Source organism: Equus przewalskii, chromosome 2, assembly GCF_037783145.1.
Source record: "Equus przewalskii isolate Varuska chromosome 2, EquPr2, whole genome shotgun sequence".
Classification (NCBI taxonomy): domain Eukaryota; kingdom Metazoa; phylum Chordata; class Mammalia; order Perissodactyla; family Equidae; genus Equus; species Equus przewalskii.
In genome coordinates, this window is record NC_091832.1 from 61,530,294 (window position 1) to 61,552,760 (window position 22,467).

A 22,467-nucleotide genomic window follows, 5' to 3' on the forward strand; every position below is an offset into this window, starting at 1 on the left:
ACTTTTTCATTTGAAAAGTTATTCAGTTCTTAATCTGATAATAGATGGGAAAATAATCCCTTGTCCTCCTCACCAAAGACCTGGAAATAAATTGTGCTTTTAAAAAAAAATAAACATTCCCAAATTTTCTATTTGGCTTCATCTTGTAGATGTTGAAAACATAAAAGCGGGTGTCAGCAAAGCTGTAAATACCTGAGAATAAAAGCATAGCGCCAATATGCATAAACAGAAATTCTGTTCAGACATGCTGGAGACTTGGGCAGAAACTAACAGAATCTGACTGACTTCGGTAATTTCAGCCATCTCCATTTTTACCTTCTTATATAAACCATTAATGTTTTGTTTCTCCTTTTTAAAGGGAATCATGTGGAGATTTTACTCATTCTCCCTAAGCCTCGTTAATATCAAACTGACACATGGCTTCAAGTGAATAGAATCTTCAATTTACTTTTTTGTTCTAGAACTACTATTAGGTAGGGAGGCAACTCTGAATGTTTGTCAAGAAAACTCCAAAAGGACTTTTTCAAATAAAAAGAAGGTAAACACCAATGTGTGCCCTCAGTTTCAGACTCATTATCTATTGTATCAGTTTCTTTGCAGTATTGTAAAGAATGAGAGAAGTGGGAATTAAGGTAAAAAGTCAGAAGGAAATTTTCACCTTTTAAAAGTCTGAGTTGGAAGGGAGAAGAGTTCTTAAATCTAAAATGGAAAAAAGTTTTCAAATATGTTTCATATCACAAGTTCTTTTTGGTAGTGATGAATTCTTAAATGTTAGAATGAAACAGAAAAGGTGCCTACATGTAGAGGTGCATAGTGAAGGAGAGTAAACCATCAAAAGGACAGCTGCAGGGATGATGAACAAAATTAGGTGACAGACATTATTGAAGACCAAATGTCTAAGTATCAGAAACTGCCCCACTCAAACTGGGTAAACTGGTTATGTGATCTCACACAACACAGAGTTCAGGATTGCTTGACACGAAAATTCAGTGATACCATTGTCAGGACCCAGTTTCTTTTCATCTCTCCCACGTGCCATCCTTCTTGATGGTTTCATCTTAGGATGCTAGCAATATAACAGTTCGTTCCAGCCATCATACCCATACAAAGCAATGAAAAGGGACTAATGTAATCATTTCTTCCTGGTTTTCTTAAGAGTAAACAAAATTTTCTCAGCAGCATCCTCCTCTACCACCCCACCCAACCCGGACCCCACCAGCTGACTGCTCCTTAGGTCTCACTGGCCTGAAATGGGTCACATGCTAGCTCCTAAACCAGTCACTGGTGAGGAGAATGAGATTTCCATGACTGAATTAGATTAATTCAATGTCTATACTAAAGTTGGGGAGACCACCTTTCTATGTATTACGTAGGGAAGAGGTAGATACAAATGCAAAGTAAAATTTTTATTAGAGAGAAAAAAGAAGGCAATGAAAACTGTGTAGGAAATTCAGAGTATCCACTATTATATATTCCAAAAGCCAGGATAATTAAACAGACCAGATGAATGTGGAATACCTGGACCTAAGAACCATATGCTAAGAAGGGTAAATAAATTTTGTACGCAATATTTAGAAAAGAAGAAGGATGTATAGAATTCTTAAAGATGCAAAGAATTGAGTTAAACTGACAAAACACTATTGGAATACAGCCTTAATCATAAAATCTCAGATTGGGCAACTAAGTGAAGTAGAGTTTTGCAGAGATGCGATAAAGTTGCAGAGACAACTTCAGACAAACAAAAGAAAATGAAGGTCAATGACTAGCTTTAAAAAAAGAAAAAGCCATTTCAAAATCTTTCATTGATAATATTTGCAAAAGTCTCCCTAGGTGTCTGGGATAGCAATAAAAACTTTGGTGTCTGACTATATGGTAAAGTATAATGGCTCTGTTGCTTTTCCCATTTATACCTCTGGATTAGGTGTCTGTTATCAGTGGAACCTATCTTGGTTTGGATTACATGAGTAAGCAAAATGGAGGTGAAGGCGGCATCATTATCAATATGTCATCTTTAGCAGGTAAGGACAGTTATTATGTTAATAACAATCTCTTATTGGTAATTAAGACCACAGAAATAAATCTTCATAATATATTTATTATCAACTTGGGTTTGAAATTGAAACTTTGTTTAATTTTTTTGTTTTTTTAATGGCTTTGTGGAATTTTCTATTGCATAATATCCAAAGTTTGAACTATATGTTTATAGTTTTTATCTTACTGCAGTGTTATTTTTAAAAAATTTATATTTTGTTATTGTTTTTCAAAGTTTGTTGTGAGACCCCCTAAGCAGTAATGTATGTGAAAGCACCTTTGACAAAGTAAAAAGTACTTAAACCAAGTTAGGCCACCCTACTCCCATGTAATTTTAGTAAGAGTGTGTAATTGTAAAATATGGCGTGTATAATAGTTGAGGTATGCTGTAGGGAAGGCCAGACTTTGCCTCCACTCTCTTATGGTCTCTGGCTGGGCCTGAGAATTAAAGTGCCATGAGATAAATTAACAGGAGAAAAGCATAGAGATTTTTACAGATACCTGGGCGCCTCAATAGGAAAGTGAAGATCAAAGAAGTGGCTAGGCCTAGGTGTTTATATACTAAGTTGAACAAAGAGAGGCAATTGTGGAAAAGTAACTAAAATGTATGGGGAGACTAAAAGAAGATAAGAGTCATTTTATTTTAACTAGGTCTGTTTGTACAGACTTCTCTTGGCCTGGACTCCTGGTCTCTGGTGGTGGGAATGTTTCTTTCCTCTCAGGATAAGGAAGGCATCTTCTACACTGGAGGTTGGTCTCCAGCTTTCAGGAAGAAAAGGGAGGTCACAGTGCTTTACTTGCACCTGCAGTTTTTCAAGTTCTTTTACCTCAAAATAATCCTTATGCCAAAGTGGCATATTTTAGGGTGGCATATTCTGCCACCCTTTGATGCTAAACTGCTATAATAAATAGACCCAAACATGTAATGGCTAAAATAGAGCGTGACCTTATTCCTCACTCGTATGTCAGCCCAGGGCAAGATTCATGTCTCAGAGAACCTCTTCTCTATGCAGTCATTTGGAAAACCAGGCTGGCAGAAGCTCTCCAACATGGAACTGCCAAGGTTATGCTGGCACTAGTGGACTCCTTTCTCTCCAACAGAAAGAGAGAGAACATTGAGCAGGCATAGCTGCACTTCTAAAATCCCCAGCCCAGTAACAGCAAATGTCACTTCTGCTCATGTTCCAGTACAGATGTGGTCTCATGGCTCACCCAACTACAAGAGAGTCTAGGAAATGTAGTCTAGCTGTGTGCCTGAGGAAAGAATGGGCTTCGGTGGAGAGTCATCATCTTTGCCACAACAGGCAATCCAAACTATGTTTTATTCAGGGCAGTGTAATTTACTACATTACTCAATATTAGCTGTAAATATTTGGCAGGAACTTTTGGAGCAACTTAGCCAGATGACTTTACTTTTAAAATTCTGGGGAAAAAAATCATTAATTGTTTTTGAATAGTTCAAGTGAAATTATGAAGTTTTAGAAGTCTGATCAGTATTGACAGAAAGTTTAACCTATTCATGTCCAAAAATAGAGAAACTTTCTTAAATTATCTGGTTGGTTTCAGAATAGGTCCTCACCACCCCTCACCCTGTCCTTCACCTGTCAGCTCCTGTAGTATTTGGGGAATCAGGTTTGGAGGTACCTGTGACCACACCAGTGTCTGATTCTCAGCATTTTTCTCATTCCTCTGAGAAGCGTTGTCAGATGGTCCTTAAACCCGTGTAAACCTAGCACTGGTGGAAACAGATATCCTCTTCTTCAGCAGTTCTCAAAAATAGACTAGCTTCTCATTTTCTGGGTTACTTAAAGACAGAATGACATCCCTAAGGTTATTATAGACCTAGTTCCATAAATTCTTCAGGGTAATCTGGTTATTTTTTCTAGTATGACGTCTACCTATAAATTGTAATATTTCAATTTTAAGGATACATTAAAAGGTGAGAGCATGGGCAATACTTAAAAGAGATATTTGGCCCCAGAGATAGCCAAAGTTTAGATTCTGGGAGGCTGAAACCCTAAAGGCAAATTGTCAAGGCTAAAGCTACACTAATTTGAAATAAAATCATGAGGAAAAATACATAAATGATTAGAGAATTAAAAAGAAATATTTAATATTTTATTTAAAATATAAGTGTAAAAAACAACTAATGTGGTGATCAAGAGATAATTCTGTGGGGTTCTCTCTTGAAGCTAAGAGGGCTAGCAAAGCTTATAGACCCATGACCATCAACAGGGAGCTCCGGCCCGGATGAGGCTTCAGGGTTGGATCAACTTAGGACTCTCTGGGAAAGATTCTGCACCATAAAAGGCGGCTTACTTGCCCCAAAGAGCATAGAGAAATGCAATGTAGTACTGCCTTTTATCCAATAAACATATTTAAATATATAGTAACAATTAGCATTCACTGAGCGCTCACTGTTTGTGTGATACTATTTTAGACACTGTGTGTGCATTATCTCATTTAATACTCACGACAACCCCGTGAAGCAGATTCTGTAGTCTCTATTTTGCAGATGAGGAAACCAAGACAGGAGAGTTTAAGTATCTTGCACAAGCTTGCACAGCAAGGAAGCAATAGAGCTGGAATTCACAGGCAAGCAGCCGGATACAAGACCGCTTATGTCTTAACCATTAGATTATTCATCTCTTCTATCTATGAGTTTGTCTGTTAATCTGTCTCTCCATGTCTATCTTAGCCTAACTGTGAAGTAAAAGAAATTGAATCCCTATAACTTTATTGAAGCAGTGTAATTTGCTAGTATCTTCAGCCTCCTGGGCACTGATTTAATCTCAAGACTACAGTGCTAAACTAATCTTGAAGTTTTTGCCCCATTCGACAGACATCCATAGTAAAGCCCTGAGAACGTTTGGGGAGCTTACCAAAGTCACAAGTCAAAGCACGCCATTTGAGAAGAGCAATTTAAGGATTACAATTAGACATCCATTTTGCTTTCTTGGCTAAGAGCTTGCTTTATCACATTACCCACCCCTGGGTGTTAATTCTCTTCCTACTTATCTCAAAGCCAATATTTGGAAACTGTATTGGATCTTTCTCTAATCAGGCAGATAGAACAATGAATGGATTTAAATTCAATGATAATGTAGGTTTGGTTTTAAATTACTTTTCTGGCACTCTTAACATTTAATGAATGTCATAGCACGCCAGACTGCTTCTCCCTTGGATATTCCTCCTGACAGGCAGGGTAAGTATGTTTATAATGGTTAAATAGTTTATCTTTGTCCATTCTGCTTGATTTGGTACCTTCGTCATTATGAGGGGAAGGCACCTCCCTTCATAAATGCCTGATCCCACACCTGGTGCATTTGCATTGTTTCCTAGTTACCACTGGCCAATCCGGACAGCCCCTGCCACCTCTCTTTCCTCCCAGGGCTTTGTCACTAAGGTGCCCTCATCTCAGAAAGAGTATTAAAATGTCTTGTATTTTATCCACTCACTAACAGCTTCTATTCTTCCCATAAAGAGATTAGTTTGATAAAAATTCAGGGTTTTTTAATAGCAGAAGAAGAAAATGTGGACTTCTCAGTCTTCACACTTTCCTCAGAAATGTTACCAACCATTTTATACCCTTGAAGTCAGAATGTGTTGGTAGAGGTCAGATGGCCAAAAAAGTCTTTGAGGAATTACCAGAATCAAAGCATTTATTTGTTTTTCATAGATTTATTAAGGTATAATTGATGAATAAAATTGTAGGAAAAGTATTTCTGTTTGCTTCTTTGTGCTTTCCAAACTTTTCTTCCTCACAGATTTTTCCCGTTTTGCCCCTCTTCCTCACTCTATTAAAGAAATAGCTGTGGGTAATACTCAACTCAACCACAGTCTATCCTCATGATCTCTTGCATAAATTCAGTGGAGACCTTCACTGTCATAGTAAAACCTTAAGTTGACACACTGGTTTGGGCAGAGAAGTCAATGAGTAATGACCACTGACGCAGGTGAGTATCAGATGCAATTAATAAGTTTAACAAACAGAGGAGTAGTTAAAGCTGAGCGTGATTCCTCAGCATAGTGAGGGAAGGGTGTGCTCCAGTCTGGAGTCTCAGGAGTTGTTCTGATCATGATTAACCACATGGACTCTTCTATATGAGTTTTTGTTTGTAAACATAGTATATAAGCCTGCACTGACTTTTGACACTTCTATCCTTAACTATTATAAAAGAAAAAATTAGAAGGAACAACAGAAAAGAGTGAAGTCTGGTTTAATGCAGATTATTAAATAGCTGTACTCCCACAAGACATCCCTTAGGAATCAAGGGTGCTTCTTATTTACTGAGTTGCTTCAAACAGTGGGAAGGACAATGTAGTTATCACAAGAAAAGGAATCTGCCTACCAGTCCATTTCCATCCACCTACATCCTCAGGTACTGAGGTCCTGGTGTTCACTGGGGCATTCTCTGTGCCTCTAAGCAAGTTATTCCGTGGCATGAGATTCTATGAGAGATCCTCTGAGAGTCTTATTTACTGTGAGTTGAAAACGTTAGAGTCTGAAGAAAACACTTGAACAACATGGATTTTTTTCTAGTGTGTCTTAAATACCAGGCCAGTGATGTACTCACTTGAGCTATAAATTTTGTCTAAAATAATATAATTAGCTTGCAGTTTGTATTAAGGAGGAAGTGTTAAATTTACCACTTTAAGTAACAAAGTTAATCAAACATGTTGAGCATTTACAGAAAGGAAATGGGGATATAAAAGTAACTAGGCAAAGTTTCTACCCCCAAAACTATATATCAGGATCTGTTATCAATGTGGCAGAACTAATTCATTAGCATAGCATAGACTAGTTAAACAGAAACATGATATTGAGTTGAAAGGCATTGGAACTCCCATTACCTGAAGAGCAGAAGTTGGACTGGAATGTCACAACAGACCAGAAATTTCAGGTGAGTTAAAGCATTGATCACCTTCCTTAATCACCAGGCCAAAACTAAGAAAATCACGTGGTACCGTCCTCTGCAAATATTCCTGATATAAGGAAGAGGGCCCGACATATTTAGCAACTGACAAGTTCCAGGCGTTGTAATAAACTATTGGCTATATGACATCTAATTCTTACAAATCCCTACTGTAGAAGTCAATTTAATTATCTCCAATTTAATTATGTAGTTGAACAACTAATTTCAAACAGAAGCTTACAGAAGATTACATTACTTGGAAAATATGGTAAGAATTAGCACTAGTAATAAAAGCAATTTTATTTTGCTATATTTTAGTGTGTGTCATGGAATGGATCAACTTACCTTATCCGGATTTTAATTGGTCAGATGCCAGCTGTTATGAATATGTGAGCCACGTTTCTTGTTTAGTACTGGCAAAGTTCCTCATGGTGTCCATTTTGCTGTCTTATGGCTTTAAATTATTAAAAAGACACAGAGTGGAAGGAATCAGTAGGAAAGATGAGATATTAATAAATTGGCCTTTTGAGGAATGGATAAAAGATTTGGAGTTTCCTAGCCATGGGGAAAAAAAGACTATTAGGAAATAAATAGTCTTCTAGAATTTAACATGCAACATGCGTAGACATTACCTAGGGACTTCGTTCAGATGCAGATTCTGACTCAGTGGGTCTGGGCTGTGTCCTGAAATTCTGCTCCTGAAATTCTGATGTGATGCCAGTCCTTGCACCACACTGAGGAGCCAGCCTCTAGTTTGCATAGGGATATTCTTTGAGTGTCTAAGGAAGGTCATCTCAGTTTCCTCTGATCACAGCATAGGCAATGGCTGAACTTTTAGGAAGGAGGATTTTGGTGGGACATTAGGATTAACTTTCTCAAAATTAACTAAGTTAATTCTTAACAGACAAAATTTCCTTTCTGTAAAGATTTTTATTATAGAAGATGTAGTATTGTTATGAAAGCTTATGCCACTCTTTTATGTCATGTCACACTTTAAAACATGATTTGGTAGTGGCAAACATGAGACTAAAGGAAAAAAGCACTGTCAGATAAGGTGTTCTCTTATGTGGAAAAATCACATAATGAGGAAGTCCACTAGTTACTTTGGTCAGCTTTCTGCACTAACGTAGATAAATAGATTCTCACTAATTCTCCCTTTTTCCTCATATTAGAGAAGTTATGGTTAAAAACAGAAAGATGGGTAGACAGTTTCTTTTTTGATTATGAAGAAAATTGGAAAGATTCAGATTTCTGCTTTTTGGCACAGCTGCTGAGCTCGTTTTGTCATGCAAAGAACAGTATCCTTAAATTCTCAATTTATTTTCCCAAGTTGAATTTCTTTAGCACTTCTGTATAGCCTATTTTACATGGGTTCCTATCCGTTAAAAAAAGAAAAAAATGTGTTTAAGGAGTCAATACAGTTGCCTGTCTGAGAAAATTTCAGGGTTTTTTTTTGTTTTTAGAAATTGGCACCTGAGCTAACAACTGTTGCCAATCTTCTTATTTTTTTTCCCCTGCTTTTTCTCCCCCAATCCCCCAAGTACATAGTTGTATATTTTTAGTTGTGAGTCCTTCTAGTTGTGGCATGTGGGATCCCGCCTCAACATGGCCCCATGAGCGGTGCCATGTCCACACCCAGGATCTGAACCAGTGAAACCCTGGGCCGCCGAAGCTGAGCGTGTGAACTTAACCACTCGGCCACGGGGCCGGCCCTCAGTTTTTTGCATAAAACCTTTTTGAGCTTTTTACTTTCTATGAGATGTAGAGATTAAAGTTATCTGTTATAAATATAACTAGAAAGAATATTAAAGATAGAAGAACTAATGTGGAAATGGAAATTATATTTTTTCTAAGTGACTGCCTTATTTGTTCTATAATTGCATATGTAATTTTCAGATATTTAAATTATTTTTTATAATTATCTTGTCAATGCCATTTGGTGTTATTATCCTGAGTGGTTGTAGAAAATATTTCTCTGTGGGTAGAATTTCTATGGATAATTTTTTTCTAAATCTGTGTCCATTTATGACAGACATAACCTGCTACTAATTAGATGTGTTAGAATTTCGAGAGAGCTGTTTTGCAATTCTGTAAATAAACTTGTACAATGCTGGGCCTAGAATAAGTATTGAAAAATGTGTTCTTAACTTTTTAATATAAACTATCCATTTTTAAGCACAAGATTTCTCACATTAACCAAAATGACATTTCGTTAGAGACTGCTCTCTCATTGTCACAGTTCCTTTGTTTTGTTGTTCTTAAATCCTGTAACATTAAGACAAAATAATTTCCCTGTGATGTGGGAATTAATTTGCAAGATTTAAAAAACCCAAATTCATTCCAGCAACTGATACTGTAGTTATTATGTTGGCAACCTCTCTGTGAAGTCCCATGGGTTGATTTGGCTGTTCAGTCAATGGAGTTCTACCCCCTCCCCTCCACCAGGGGTCCTCCTATTGGTTTTACACATTTCAATAGAGTGTATTTAAAATACTACTTCATTATCCTTGGTACTTAAAAGGTACTAAATTCATAGTTCTTAAATGAATGCACCTCTATAAATACTTTTGAATTAGGATTAGCAACATTCCACAGTTTGCCAAGTTTCAGAAACCAAGCCAAGTTAGGACACTATACCAGATTTGTGGCATTGTAGCGTAAAAGATATATAAAAAGGCAAGATGTGAATAAACAGGTAAATAAGTCAATAAAATAAGACTTTGAGGTGTTTCATTGCAAGGAAAAATATTTAACTTTAATTTATGTTTATATAAAAATAATAGCAAATAGTAGTTCCTATTATGTGCCAGGCACTGTTTTAAGTATTTTATGTAATTACCTCATTCAAGACTCACAGTAGCTACTATTACTAGTGTAGTTCACAGAAAAATAACACTGTAGTACACAGCAGTCACCCCTCTAAAGGGCTAATATAGCTCACTGTGGGGGATTCAGGTTGAGCTCAGCCAGTCTTGCACCCAAAGTCCAAACCACTGTGCTATAATCTCTCCAGACAAATTCCATTAAAAGCACATTTTTAAATGGTTAAATATTATAAGAAATAACATTATGATAAAATAGTGGTCCTCCCACTGGTTTTAGATATTTTAATTGACTGTATTTAAAACATGCTTTCCTTGTATTTGGCACTTAATTGGTACCAAACAGGTATTTCTAAAATGAATTCACTCCTATAAAACCTTTTGAATGAGCACACACCATATTGTAAGGAAAGAAAACTAATGGGAAATATGTCAATAAATAACCCAAAGCTCCCTCTCTGGAGATTGAGACCGAGTAAGGGATCCTGGCTGGAGATCTGGAATTTAAATTTGAGAATTGCATGTGTGTGTGTGTGTGTGTGTGTGTGTGTGTGTGTATGAGGAAGAAAGAGACACTGAGAGAATGAATTTCATCCACAGGAGTGGATAAGGTCAGCTAGGGAAAGACTGTGTGCATAGAAAAAGCAAAGAGGGCCAGGGGCAACTCTGGAGTTCTCCAGCATATTGATGGGTCTGGTCACTGAAGCAGAGCCAGCAAAGGATGTGGGGAAGTAACTGCTAGTAAGTGTGAAGTAGAAGGACATCAGCATAAATAGGGAAGTGCTTCAAGGAAAGCATAATTAACTGTCTTGGTTGCTGCTGAGGAAGGAATCAAGCAAGGTGAAGACAAGAGATTTAGCCTTAGCAAGTTGTTGGTCATTGGCAACTTCTATAAGATATGTTTCACTGAAGTGGTTGGATGAAAGCCTAACTAGAGTTGAGGAGCAAATGGGAGGTGAAGAGAATAGAGATGATGAATATAATAACTCTTTTGAGTACTTTTGTTTGTCAAGAGAAATGGAGTGGTAGCTGGAGAAAGATAGGAGACCAAGAGACGTACTATTTTTAGACAAGTGATATTGAGACATGTCCATATCTCAAAGAGAGCAATTCTCATATGTCTGCCCTTGATAACAGAAACCACTCTAGACTTCTTAAAATATTTCCATCTTTAATTTCTATGACACAATGCTTACCTTGTTTTCTTCCTACCTCCACTGGTTCATCCTTCTCAGTGTCTTTTGCCTCAGTCATCCTCCTCTACCAGACAGGGCTGCCATGTAGAGTTGTGCAGGTTGTAAATTGCAGGAACTTTTGGGGGCACAATTTACACAAACGGCCATGGGAATGATGTCCCCAGAGTCATATCATAATACTCACCCTGCACAACCCCCTGTGCTGACTCTGATTATCAGTCTCAGAACCCATTTTTATTTGAAGCACATAGAAACAGCAGATGTTGTTGCGGCTCTAAGCTAAGGAGCAGAAGTATGGTTCACCAATAGTGGAGCTAAACCACAATAGCAAGAATATTATACTTGTAAAGGAAAAATGAGTCTTAAGATCCAATGGAAAGTGTTGGATTTCTGAAATATTTCCGCCCCAACTAAAATCATTGTGAGAAGAAAGACAGAAACCTTTAAAAAAAAGCTTTTCTCTCTCCATTTAACCTCCTTTCAAAGCCTCAAACTGAGGTAAAGATAATCACTTTCTACATTGAAAGTCAGTTGGTAAGTTGAAGGGAAAGCACTGTGAATCACTAACCACCCCACCTGTTCAAAACATAAGCAGCAACGGTTAAAATCTATATGTGCTGGGGAGATAAAGCAAAAGTCTCTGACAAATAAACTAACTACAACTTGCCTAAATAGAATTCTCTTTATTTGTAGTACCCCAGTGTTGGAAACAACACAAATATCTATCAACAGGTGAATGTATGTGCAATTGATGGGTATATCCTCACTGTGGAATAGTTTTAAGAAAACAAAAAGAGAAAAAAAAATGAGGTATTGATACACACTACAACGTGGATGAACCTCATAGTAATTATCCTAAGTGAAAGAAGTCAGACCCAAAAAGAGTTTACACTGTATGATTACATTTATATAAACTTCTAGAAAAGGCAAACTAATCTGTAGTGACATGAAGCAGATCAGTGGTTGCCTCGGGAGGAGAAAGGCAGAAAGAAGGGATGACAAAGGGGCACGAGGAAACTTTCAGGGTGATGGATATTTTCATTATCTTGATGGTGGTCATGGTTTCATGGGTGTATACATATGTCCAGACTTACCAAACCGTACTCTTTAAATATGTACAGTTTACTGCATGTCAGTTATACCTCAATACAGCTGTAACAAAAAGTTAAAGAAAAAAGGACACTTGGTTTCTGAATGTCTGAAATTGATTTATGCAGCCTGGAATCTAATATCAGAGAGTGAAAGTAATGCAAGAGTAAACATTTTGCAGGATAGCAGGGAAAATGTCATTAGAATGTTACGAGATTCATAAAACCAAGTGCCACTTTAAAACTGCAAACAAATTCTTTCACATTCTGTTTGCATTTACCATTCTACCTTGAAAGGAAGGTGCATGCTTTGTGCTTGCTGCTTAAACAGAACCAACATGACAGTATTTGATTTATCTCACTTCTGTGACACTTTGAACTAGCTTGGGTTCAGAAGTTCAGTACCTCCACGTATGCAACAAAAACTCATTCCAAATTCATCTTTGACAACATTTATGAGCAGCATCCTTGTGCTTTATGTGACTGTGTCAGCTAGCTTATCTCTGATTAAGGTTCCCTCTGCATTTCCTGCAATCCATGAATACCATCCTACAACCACTGCCTTGGCCTCATAAACATTTAAGGGGTGAGTAAGACAGCGACTAACTTCTAACAGCAAAAAGCAGCAACGCCTGGCTGCACCTATTTATTCCCTTTATCTCGAAGTCCTAATACACCTGTGTACCCTGTAGAGTCGTCATAAATTCTTGTTGACTGACACCAACAAGTTTAATTAACTTAGACATTTTGCTTAAACCAAAAAAAAAAAAAAAAAAAAAGAGAGAACTACAAGTTACTGTACTTTGAGATCATTGGGTGGACCCACTATGTGTGACCTACCATCCTCAAGGACTTAAACTGCTCTTGAGCAAACATACTTTATAAATTGAGGCCTGGCAGGCACCCAGGGAGTGGTTACGGTGTGCATTTATTGCTGAACTTTGGCACAACACGCTCAACTGACTGTTGGCGTTCTGGGACTAGTTAGCTGGGTGGGGATGAGTGCATCTCAGCAGGCTAATTTGGTATTATTAGGATGACATTTGATATTAATAAAATTATAGTAATCAAGGATCCCTGTCTTGACTCAGAGAAATCAAAAATTTAAAATATATTAAAACGAGTTAATTCAAGACATTGGTTAATAACTGGAATATGCAAATGGCTCTAGTTAAAAGCTTCTCTGTTGATTAGATAGACAATTGACAATTAGGAGAAATAATCTTGATAGTAATAGTTACCACAGTAAAATAGGTTTTTCTTCTCTTGTTTCTTTTTGGGCGGTTGAGCAGGTAAGTAGGGGAAGTTGCCATACCTGCTATACTACTACTTTTTCTCCAGACTATGAATGTAATGATATTTTTGAACAGTTGCTATTGTGTATATGTGGAAAGTTAAACCAGTTCTAAAATTGCTTGACTTCTGTTGTTGAGTACATAAGTATGAATGGAAATAGAATAAGACTACACATTTTTGTTTCTGGTTTTCTTTTCCGAGGTCATAGGACGTAGGCATCTACTACAGATCAAAATCAAAACAAATTCACTTAAACACTTAGAGGCATCATTCAGTGCTGTTGGTGACAGGGAAATGCATACTAATTTATAGCAAAGACAAATAATCTCCAAATCCCATTTAAGCAATTTAAGCTCAGCCTTTTGTAAGCTTTAAAAAATGTGAAATATATGCCTTTTAAAATCCGGACTTAAAAACTGAAAATTAGATGGTAACTTACAGGATTTAAAGATGACTGTTTTGGTGTTTTAAATAACATCAACTTCTCTTGACAGAAAGTCAGGGAGACAGAAAAACTTATATATTCCTCTTGGCTGCCTCCCTAGGCTATAACTTACCCACCATAAAGTCTGGACAGAATAGCAGAGGTCATGGAAGGAATAAACCATGCTAAGGCTAGTGAGTTTTACAAAGTTTTCTGCTGATTGTTTTAGTGTATTTTCTAGATTGATCTTAAAACGGAACAGGCACAAAGTATTCATTTGCATAGCAATTATGGGGATTTGTCTGCTTATTTTTTAATAAAATTGTTTGAATTTTTTGTGTGTTTCAGGGCTCATTCCTGTTGCACAGCAGCCTGTTTATTGTGCCTCAAAGCACGGCATAATTGGATTCACACGCTCAGCAGCGGTGAGGATCTGACAGCCACAGTGTCTCTTTTCCTCTTTACGTACAGATATGAAACATGAGTTCTGTAAAGTACAAGGGAATAAATTGAGAGTTCAATACCTATGGAAAAAAATAGAAAAATAATGTTATACTTCAATCTTTATTATAAAAAATAGTTTTCAGGTCACATAAAGAACCAAATCAAGAACAGATCATTTTTAAAAGGAAGTAGATTCTAGACACTGATGTGTTGTTGAAAAATATCCTAAGGGTAAATAATGAGAAGATATACTTTGTCTTTAAAATTGACTCCAAATTTCAAAATTGTTAACTTCAGGCTTCCTTAAGTAGAATACACAGTATACTCCAAACATTGCCTGCCACTGGAATGTGATTAAAATGAGTGAGAGTGTGGGGGTGGGCAGGAGGGGTGGGGCAGGCATCACTTGGTAGAGTAGTCAAGGATGATGTGTCCATGAAGGCCTAGGGTGAAAGGTAAACAGAGCTTGGAAAAATATCTTAGACCTAACTGACCACGTGCATTGATAGCGTGAAGTGAGAATGCTTGCCTTTTCATGATAACTGGAAAAAAGGCAGCTTCAAGGGAGCTTGACGAGCAAGGGGGAAGTAGGATGAGGAATGACTGGAGATATAAGCAGGAGCCAGAGCAAAAGGGGATTAGGGGCCGCAGGAATTAGCTTAGATTTTAAGTGCAGCCATCCATGGGTCTTTTATACACAGGAGTGACAAGATCAGATTTCCATTTTAAGAAGATTATTCTGGTGCTATTTGGAGAATGTATTAGAGAGGACAATGGGAGAAGAGGAAAGGGCAGTTGGGAGACAAAGAGAGAGGCCACACAGATAAAGAGGAAAACATCAACGAGAGAAAAAATATAGGGATGGAAAAAACAGGTGTGTGAAAGGTAAATGTTCAACCAAAAGGAAGACAAGCGGTTCTCACAATCTTAATTTAAGTTGATTGGAAATTTTTATTTAATTTGCAAAGACTTAATCTTTAATTTGACTTTTAGTGAACACATAAAGCTATTACAAGCCAGGTAAATCTTAAAGACCAGAAATTTTGTAATTACAGTGACAAGACTGGAAACTTGTACAGTCAATTCTCATTATTCACAGTAGTTATGTTCTATAAAATCACTTGCAAACACTGAATTAGCAAATACAGAACCACTGCTCCTAGGGGAAATACAGGATGAAGTTCCTGCGAGCCTCTGGTCACAACATTTTGATCAACTGATCAATACACAGCCTTGTTTTATGTGAATTTCTGTTTAAAGATGCCTTATTTAACATGTATTGTATTAACACGGAGCTCAAGGCCAACAGCACTTACTCCTCATGGTATAGGAGGCCTCTCTAATGCACATATTTTCTCCATAAAGCACATCACAGCGTTCCTGCACTCAGGATCAGTAGACCACACTTCAGCACTATGCTTGGGGGCATTTTAAATAGCAGAATCATCAACAAAAAGCACAAACATGAGAAAAACATGGACTAAATATACTGCGAAAAGGACACTTTTGTAGTAAAAGAGCTGCAACAAGAAAGCAGAGCGTTATTTGGTTTGACCTCGGCTGGAACATCTGAGTCGGGTAACTTAAATTTCTCACTCCTCTGTGCTTGTCCACAAATGACCCCAAAAACTCCCCAAGTATTGAGTTTTGGGGTTACAAATAAATTTTAGCAAGTAAGCAAATGGAATCCACAAAGCATGAGGCTTGACTACAACTTGGTTTACAAATAGTTCGCATAAAATCAACAGGTTGAAAATTAAGCCAAAGAATGTTAATCTGAAAATACTGAAATTGTCTTCTGGATAGTGCAGATTGTTAAGAGTATCTTGAGAATCAATGAAAGTTCTAAAACTTTCCACTAACAGTAATTTTTAAGCAAATATTCTCTGTTATACAACCCTCATCTTTGAAAAAACACTTGGGATATTAATTCTACGCCTCAGCTTCTCACTTTCAGGTTCCTGCAGAGTTCAGTAGATAAGAGCAACGTAGGTAATTAAATATTTTCAGGAATTGCCCAGTAGTATTGATTTAAAAAGAATTAAGTAAGATTTTCAGGAATTAATTCAGCTCTTTAAATATGTGTTCTTTTAATTTCTGCTATCAGTCAACTTTAATGTTATCATTGTTATATAACTGGAAAGCTATTTGACTAGTATTTTTCTCATCAGAGAGTTTTAAATAGCTTTAATTATCAGTTTGTCCTGTGCTATACATTCACAAAACTACTTAAATCTGCAACCTTCTACTTCTAATTGGCAGATGGCAGCTAACCTTATGAACAGTGGTGTGAGACTGAATGCCATTTGCCCAGGCTTTGTTAATACGCCCATCCTTGAATCCATTGAAAAAGAAGAAAACATGGGACAATATATAGAATATAAGGATCATATCAAGGATATGATGAAATTCTATGGAATTTTGGAGTAAGTAAAACTATACCTTTCTTCCTTTATATGATAAAGCAAAGTAGTATGTAGACATAAGCAATAAAAAGGGAAAAAATAAACTTTTAAATGTGAGAAATGTAATGCAAGCTTCAAAGTTTTGGTTTGGTGAACTCTTTGAAAGAAAATATTTTTCCAGGTTTCTAAATGGAATATGCTTGTATGTTGTAAATTTTGCTTTGAGATATAGATAACACATCATTAATACCTTCAGCCATAATCAGGTATTTATAAGGTGATGTTGAGTTACCTTTAGAAGCAATGATACCTTATCTGCCTAAATTCCAAGCAATAGTCACATATACCCTATGTGAAATTTCACATGGCCCCCTAACTTCAACCATTTTCATACGAAACAGTTGATCTATACACATGTTTAGTGAACGTCTGAGTTAGGGCAGTTGAGGTTCCACAGAACAGAGTTATAGCTATCTTGTTGAAGGAACCAGACCATCTAAACTCAAATCCTGGCTCCACCACTCACCATGAACTTATCTGTCAACTTCTAGGTACTCAATTTTCTCAAATGTACATGGAGATGATGCTAAAACAAACTTAGGGGACTTTTAAAAGTCCACAGATAAGTTGATACATGTAAGGTACTTAAAACAACAACACATAATAGACGTTCAGTAAATGTTAGCTATAATTCTTTGTACTTTCACTCTAATTACACTTCTGTCTGATGAATCTAAGGTCTACTGGTAGGGTAAAGATGAGAAAATAATTATTTTCTTAATGTAAATAATAAATATAAATTCACAAAATCCTTCCTGTCAAAGTGACAGAAGGTTAGGCATGGAAATCTACCACTAAATTTATCATATAATTTAGTTAACATCTAGTTGAATAAAAAATGGAGGGAGCAATAGCTTCATGATATATGTTTCCCTATTGCATGTGAAAGGTAATAGATTCTTCAAAAGTAATTCAAAATGAAGTAGTAATTGTGCCTCATCTTTAGTTTTAAAACACCAATGTTTCCTTTATTTTCAGCCCATCGATGATTGCCAATGGATTAATAACACTCATTGAAGATGATGCTTTAAATGGCGCTATTATGAAGATCACAACTTCTAAGGGAATTCATTTTCAAAACTATGATACAATTCCGTTCCACACAAAAACTCAGTGAACATCTTATATATCATCCATCACTGAGACTAAGCATGAATGACTTATATTCAGACCATATCTTCATTTGAATATAGCTTCTTAAATGAAATGTTATTGTTTGAAGCTTTCCTTCATGCATTTGATGTTCATTTTTTTCTAAATGATTAGTTAAGTGTATAGATAAAAAAATTAGGAACTATCAAGATATGATGTGGACCAAAGCCAGGTTTTGCTCTTTATAGTCTAAGTAATGATTAAAACAAAGGATATTCAAGGAATATTCTGCCTTGCAGAAAATGTGTTTAAATTTGTGGTTCATAAATATTAATGTTTTTCAGAACGTCATTTTTTTAAAGGAGATACTTGAATTGTTATTTAAATCAAACCAGATATAAAAACTCATTTGTTTCTACATTCCCCACTTTAAAGTGGGAAACTACCTACAATGGCAAGTGGTTAGTAACAATAACTTTTCCTTATATACCATCTTTCAGCTGAACATTTCAGCTCTTTAAAGATGTGATATATTTGAGGATTGGTAGTTAAGGAGTAAATTGCAATGTAAATATATCCCAAATGAAAAATCTGATGTATGGAAAAACAACAGAAAGTAACTGGCTGAGATGCTGATCCACAGTTCAGCCTCCCATGTGGGAAAAACATTTCTTTCCTCTTTGTGTACTTTAAGAACTGTAATTGACTCCAAAAATCTCAGGAATGAAACTCGTAACAGTTATAGCAAAAAGGATAGTTAGTGCTCCTAAAAAAGTCATATTTAGGATACACTCTTTAAGAAAAAAAATACAAATGTGATTTTTTTTCAGGTTACTTCTTTGTCTATTTGTACCAATTTCAAAAGCACCTACCTGTCTGGAAAACTCTCTTTCTAATCTCCAGAAGTTACTTAGTGTTCTATGTGTAGCTATTGAGGAGAAGAAACCAATTTTGTCACAGTCTCAATTGTAAGTGTTTTTGTAGGCTCAATGCCATAACAACAAGAGGTAAAAATAGCTATGCTGTTTTGCTGTTTTCCCTGTCAGGTATTTTAAGATAGGATCATTAAATGCACCTGCTTTGGGTAACACTATTTGCAAGCAGTAATTGATGCTAATAATAGTAAAAGCACAAGATTTCCAAATCAATCATTTCCTCATAGAAGTATTGCATAAGTGATTCACTTTGCCTACTGACTCTGGAGCTCCCAGCTTGGAGCAAAATCCATCCATGTGAAATTGATAAGGATTTCCTAGAGGTACTGGAGTGTTGTCATAGCTTGCTTGGTTTTTTTTTCTGCCATTAAGACCTGTTGCCTTCACTTTTAAAGAGCAATTTGAATAGGAATAACTGTTGTCAAGATATTCACATAATGTATATGAAAAACACCCAGAAATGGACACCAGTCAACATCTAATAGAGGTAAATTGTATAATTAGACACAAACATGTTTGTACAGCGTGGCAGGGACCAATCAGTGAATGATAGAGGTGTGTGGAGTTTCACTTATCTTACTTATTTTTCTACTGTAACATTCAAAGCTGTAGCTTAAACTTTTCATTTATGGATAATTCTTTGTACTGTCAGCCTTCAGTATACTTTGTGCTTTGAATTAATTTTTTAATTTTGAATTAATTTTAATAAACTATGCAGACATTTAAAATCATATACTGAGTAAAACTGAAAAAGATGTGAGCTGTACTTTAAAAAGCTATTTTACATTAAAATTTATCTTCTATAAATAGCTTTAAATAAGTCTATGTTATATGATAACTCTATATACTGATTGAGAAAAAAATAAATATTAAATCTGGGAGTGGGGGAAGCCTTAGTTTTCTTCATTGTATTTTTCAGTGAAAATCCTAATATAAATAATATGTATTTTTTCAAATGTATTTTTCTTAATAAATGAAAATAGGGCTCCCAGAGCAGCAGAACTAAAATTATGTGGACACTGAAAAAAACATTGAGACTTGATAATGATGTTGAAATGTCCAACAAACTTAATTTTCCCATATAACAATAATTTTAGATACTTGTAGTACCATTTAAGATTCAAATGATTATGTGATGATTTCTGTCTGGTTTTGCTCTGTCTGTTAATAAATTTAGGATGCCGAAGAGATCTGAAAATGTAAATTTTTAATAAATTTAAGTCAATTCACATACTAAATATCATTTGAAGTGTGGGTTTTTCTTACATTAGAATTTCAGAGGGCAGATTTGCTGTTGCACAGGAAGAGGTGACTGGATCCAGGGTCACAAATGTTGTCATCAGTCCTCCATCTCTTTCCTCTTTGTTTGCTTCCCTCCTGGATCCCAGATGATGGCTTCCAAGATCTACAGCCTGATTCTTACCAGGCTCCAGTCTGGCAAAACAAGAGCTTGTTTTTGGCAACAGAGCTCCTTGGCCTTGCTTCGCTTAGGAGCTGACTACTGAGGCAATCCTTGTGCTCAGAGATGGCTAATCTGCTTGACCAGAACAAGATGGCATGCCTCCCCCAGAGCTGGTAGAATTAGAGAGTGGTGGGGGACCGAAGAGGAAGGCAGGAAATTGACCTGAACCCTATGGACTAAGAAAAGAAGAGGAGTAGTTTCCAAGAAGAAAATTATGCTGCCATTACCAGAAAGTGGGTGAATCCATGCTGAGCTAACAAAAACGATAGATAGCCACTATAGAGAAGGCCAAAGAAAGAGTTAACAAAAGATTAGTTATGCCTTAATCTTTTAGATAAGTTTGCAAAGACTACCATGGTTCCTATAACATGGCTGGATCTATGTTTTTCAAACTGTATGCCTCCCATTGGATAGGATATGGTAGAAAAGAAGAGAAGAAAATTAATAGAAAATACAGCAGGCATCTCATGTACTTATGATTGTACTCATTCTCAATATAAAATATATTTCTTATTGTGAATCACAGTGAAAAAGATTCAAAAACTATTTGCTTTAATATTGACCGCAACCTTGCCTCTAGACTTCATTTTTGAATTTCCAATATACTACCAGTTTAGTGCTGTGGTTCCATTCAAACTCATTAGCACCAATTCTAATTCCTCTTACTAAAATTTTATCTTAAGCATATAGTGACACTAAATTTTAATAGGAATTTCTAAGTTTGACTTGGAACCATTAAAATATCTTTTTTACCCAGTTTTCAAGTAACGCTTCCACACATATATTCACTCATTCCACAAATAATTACTGAATAATTATTTTGTCAGTAAACTTATATACGTGTGTTTCAAACTGTTGTGTTCTGTGTAAATATTAGTGCAGACATATGTTGATTAAGGTCTGGTCTGGAAAATTCCATTCAAGTCTGAAGGGCTCTAATATGGGGAACTGGTGCAATGTTCTGAGGTCTAGTTCTACAATAGCTAATGACCCTGCAGTCATCTTGCGTATGAGTAACAGCCTATGTGTTTAGGCATACAGATGTATAGATTTATTACTAATTCCTATCACTAATCCTTAAGATCATTTGTCTTCTTTGTCTTATGCTGTGACTTTAGCTGTGTACTCAAGAAGTACTATCTCACCATCACTGTACACGTGCTATAAAGGATACAATGATACTAAAGCATGTTGACGGTCTTATCAAATTCCATCAGATCCTTGGGCCCAACCTGCCAAGTTTAAATTGTAAGAGGATAAACTGATAAATAAATTCCTGGACTTAGGTTGTCCTAAGGCAATTGCATGCTAATCAGACACCATTGTCTAAAATCTAAATGTATAAATTTAAGTAAATTTTTATTTGCTCTTAAACATATGTATGTGTGTAACATATATAATATATAAGTATATATTTATATAAATATATAAGCATTAGGTATATATGTATATTTATGTATTATATATATATTTAATGAAAGAAAGGAAAAACTACATCAGTGGCTTTCAAATATTTTGCTCTCACAAAGTAGTTTTTAGAACTACGTATACTGTGTAATCGTTGAGTAAGAGTAGCAGAGGATTCAGATAAACCTTGAAATTCATGGCTTAACACAATAAAAGTTTTTTCTCTGCTCACACGAGAATCTAATGCTGGTATTCGGTGAGCAGCTTTCCATAAGGTGACTCAGTATCCTTCTGCCTTGTAGCTCCACTATCTAGGGCCTTAGAGTCATTCGCTTCCAGCCAGTGGACTGGAGAAGAAAGAATAGAGAAGACATACTTACTTCTTAAACATTTCAGTCTGGAAATAACATATGTTATTTTTACTCATAGCCCATTCATGAAAACTAGTTCCATGGCCCTATCTAAATGCAAGGGATGCTGGGAAATGTAGAGCCTGTAGACACAAGCCTCCCAGAAACAACCCTACACAATAGAAAGCATGAATTTTTGATGGACAAGCAAATCTTTTGTGTCTTTGCCACATCTAATATCTCTATAAATTCCTTGTTCCTTGCATTGAATACGCTCACTTCCACTCAAGAGAAACATCCTAAAATCCCATACAGTGACTATAGCCAACTCAAATCCAGATCTCCAGTAGATGTGCCATTCTCTCCATTAGGACGCTGTGGCTTCTTGTGATCTGGTGACCTATGAACTCAAACGACAATTATCCTATGCACATACACACTCTATAATGATAAGGAGAGACAACATTTAAAACAAAATCTCTCATTTGGCAAAGGGAAGGATGGGATCAGTGGTCAATAGCAACGATACAATCCTACAA

General features: G+C 36.2%; 1 protein-coding gene across 1 annotated transcript in view; it reads left to right on the forward strand.

Annotated features, from left to right (window-relative positions):
* The window catches only part of HPGD (15-hydroxyprostaglandin dehydrogenase), a 30,098-nt gene extending 10,151 nt beyond the window's left edge, over positions 1-19,947 (forward strand). Inside the window, exons 4-7 of the mRNA XM_008540919.2 lie at positions 1,922-2,018; positions 14,122-14,198; positions 16,480-16,643; positions 17,661-19,947. Of these exons, the coding sequence (XP_008539141.1) occupies positions 1,922-2,018; positions 14,122-14,198; positions 16,480-16,643; positions 17,661-17,799 (477 nt within the window). The 3' untranslated portion in view covers positions 17,800-19,947. The remainder of the gene's footprint in view (positions 1-1,921; positions 2,019-14,121; positions 14,199-16,479; positions 16,644-17,660) is intronic.
* The last annotated feature ends 2,520 nt before the right edge of the window (positions 19,948-22,467 follow it).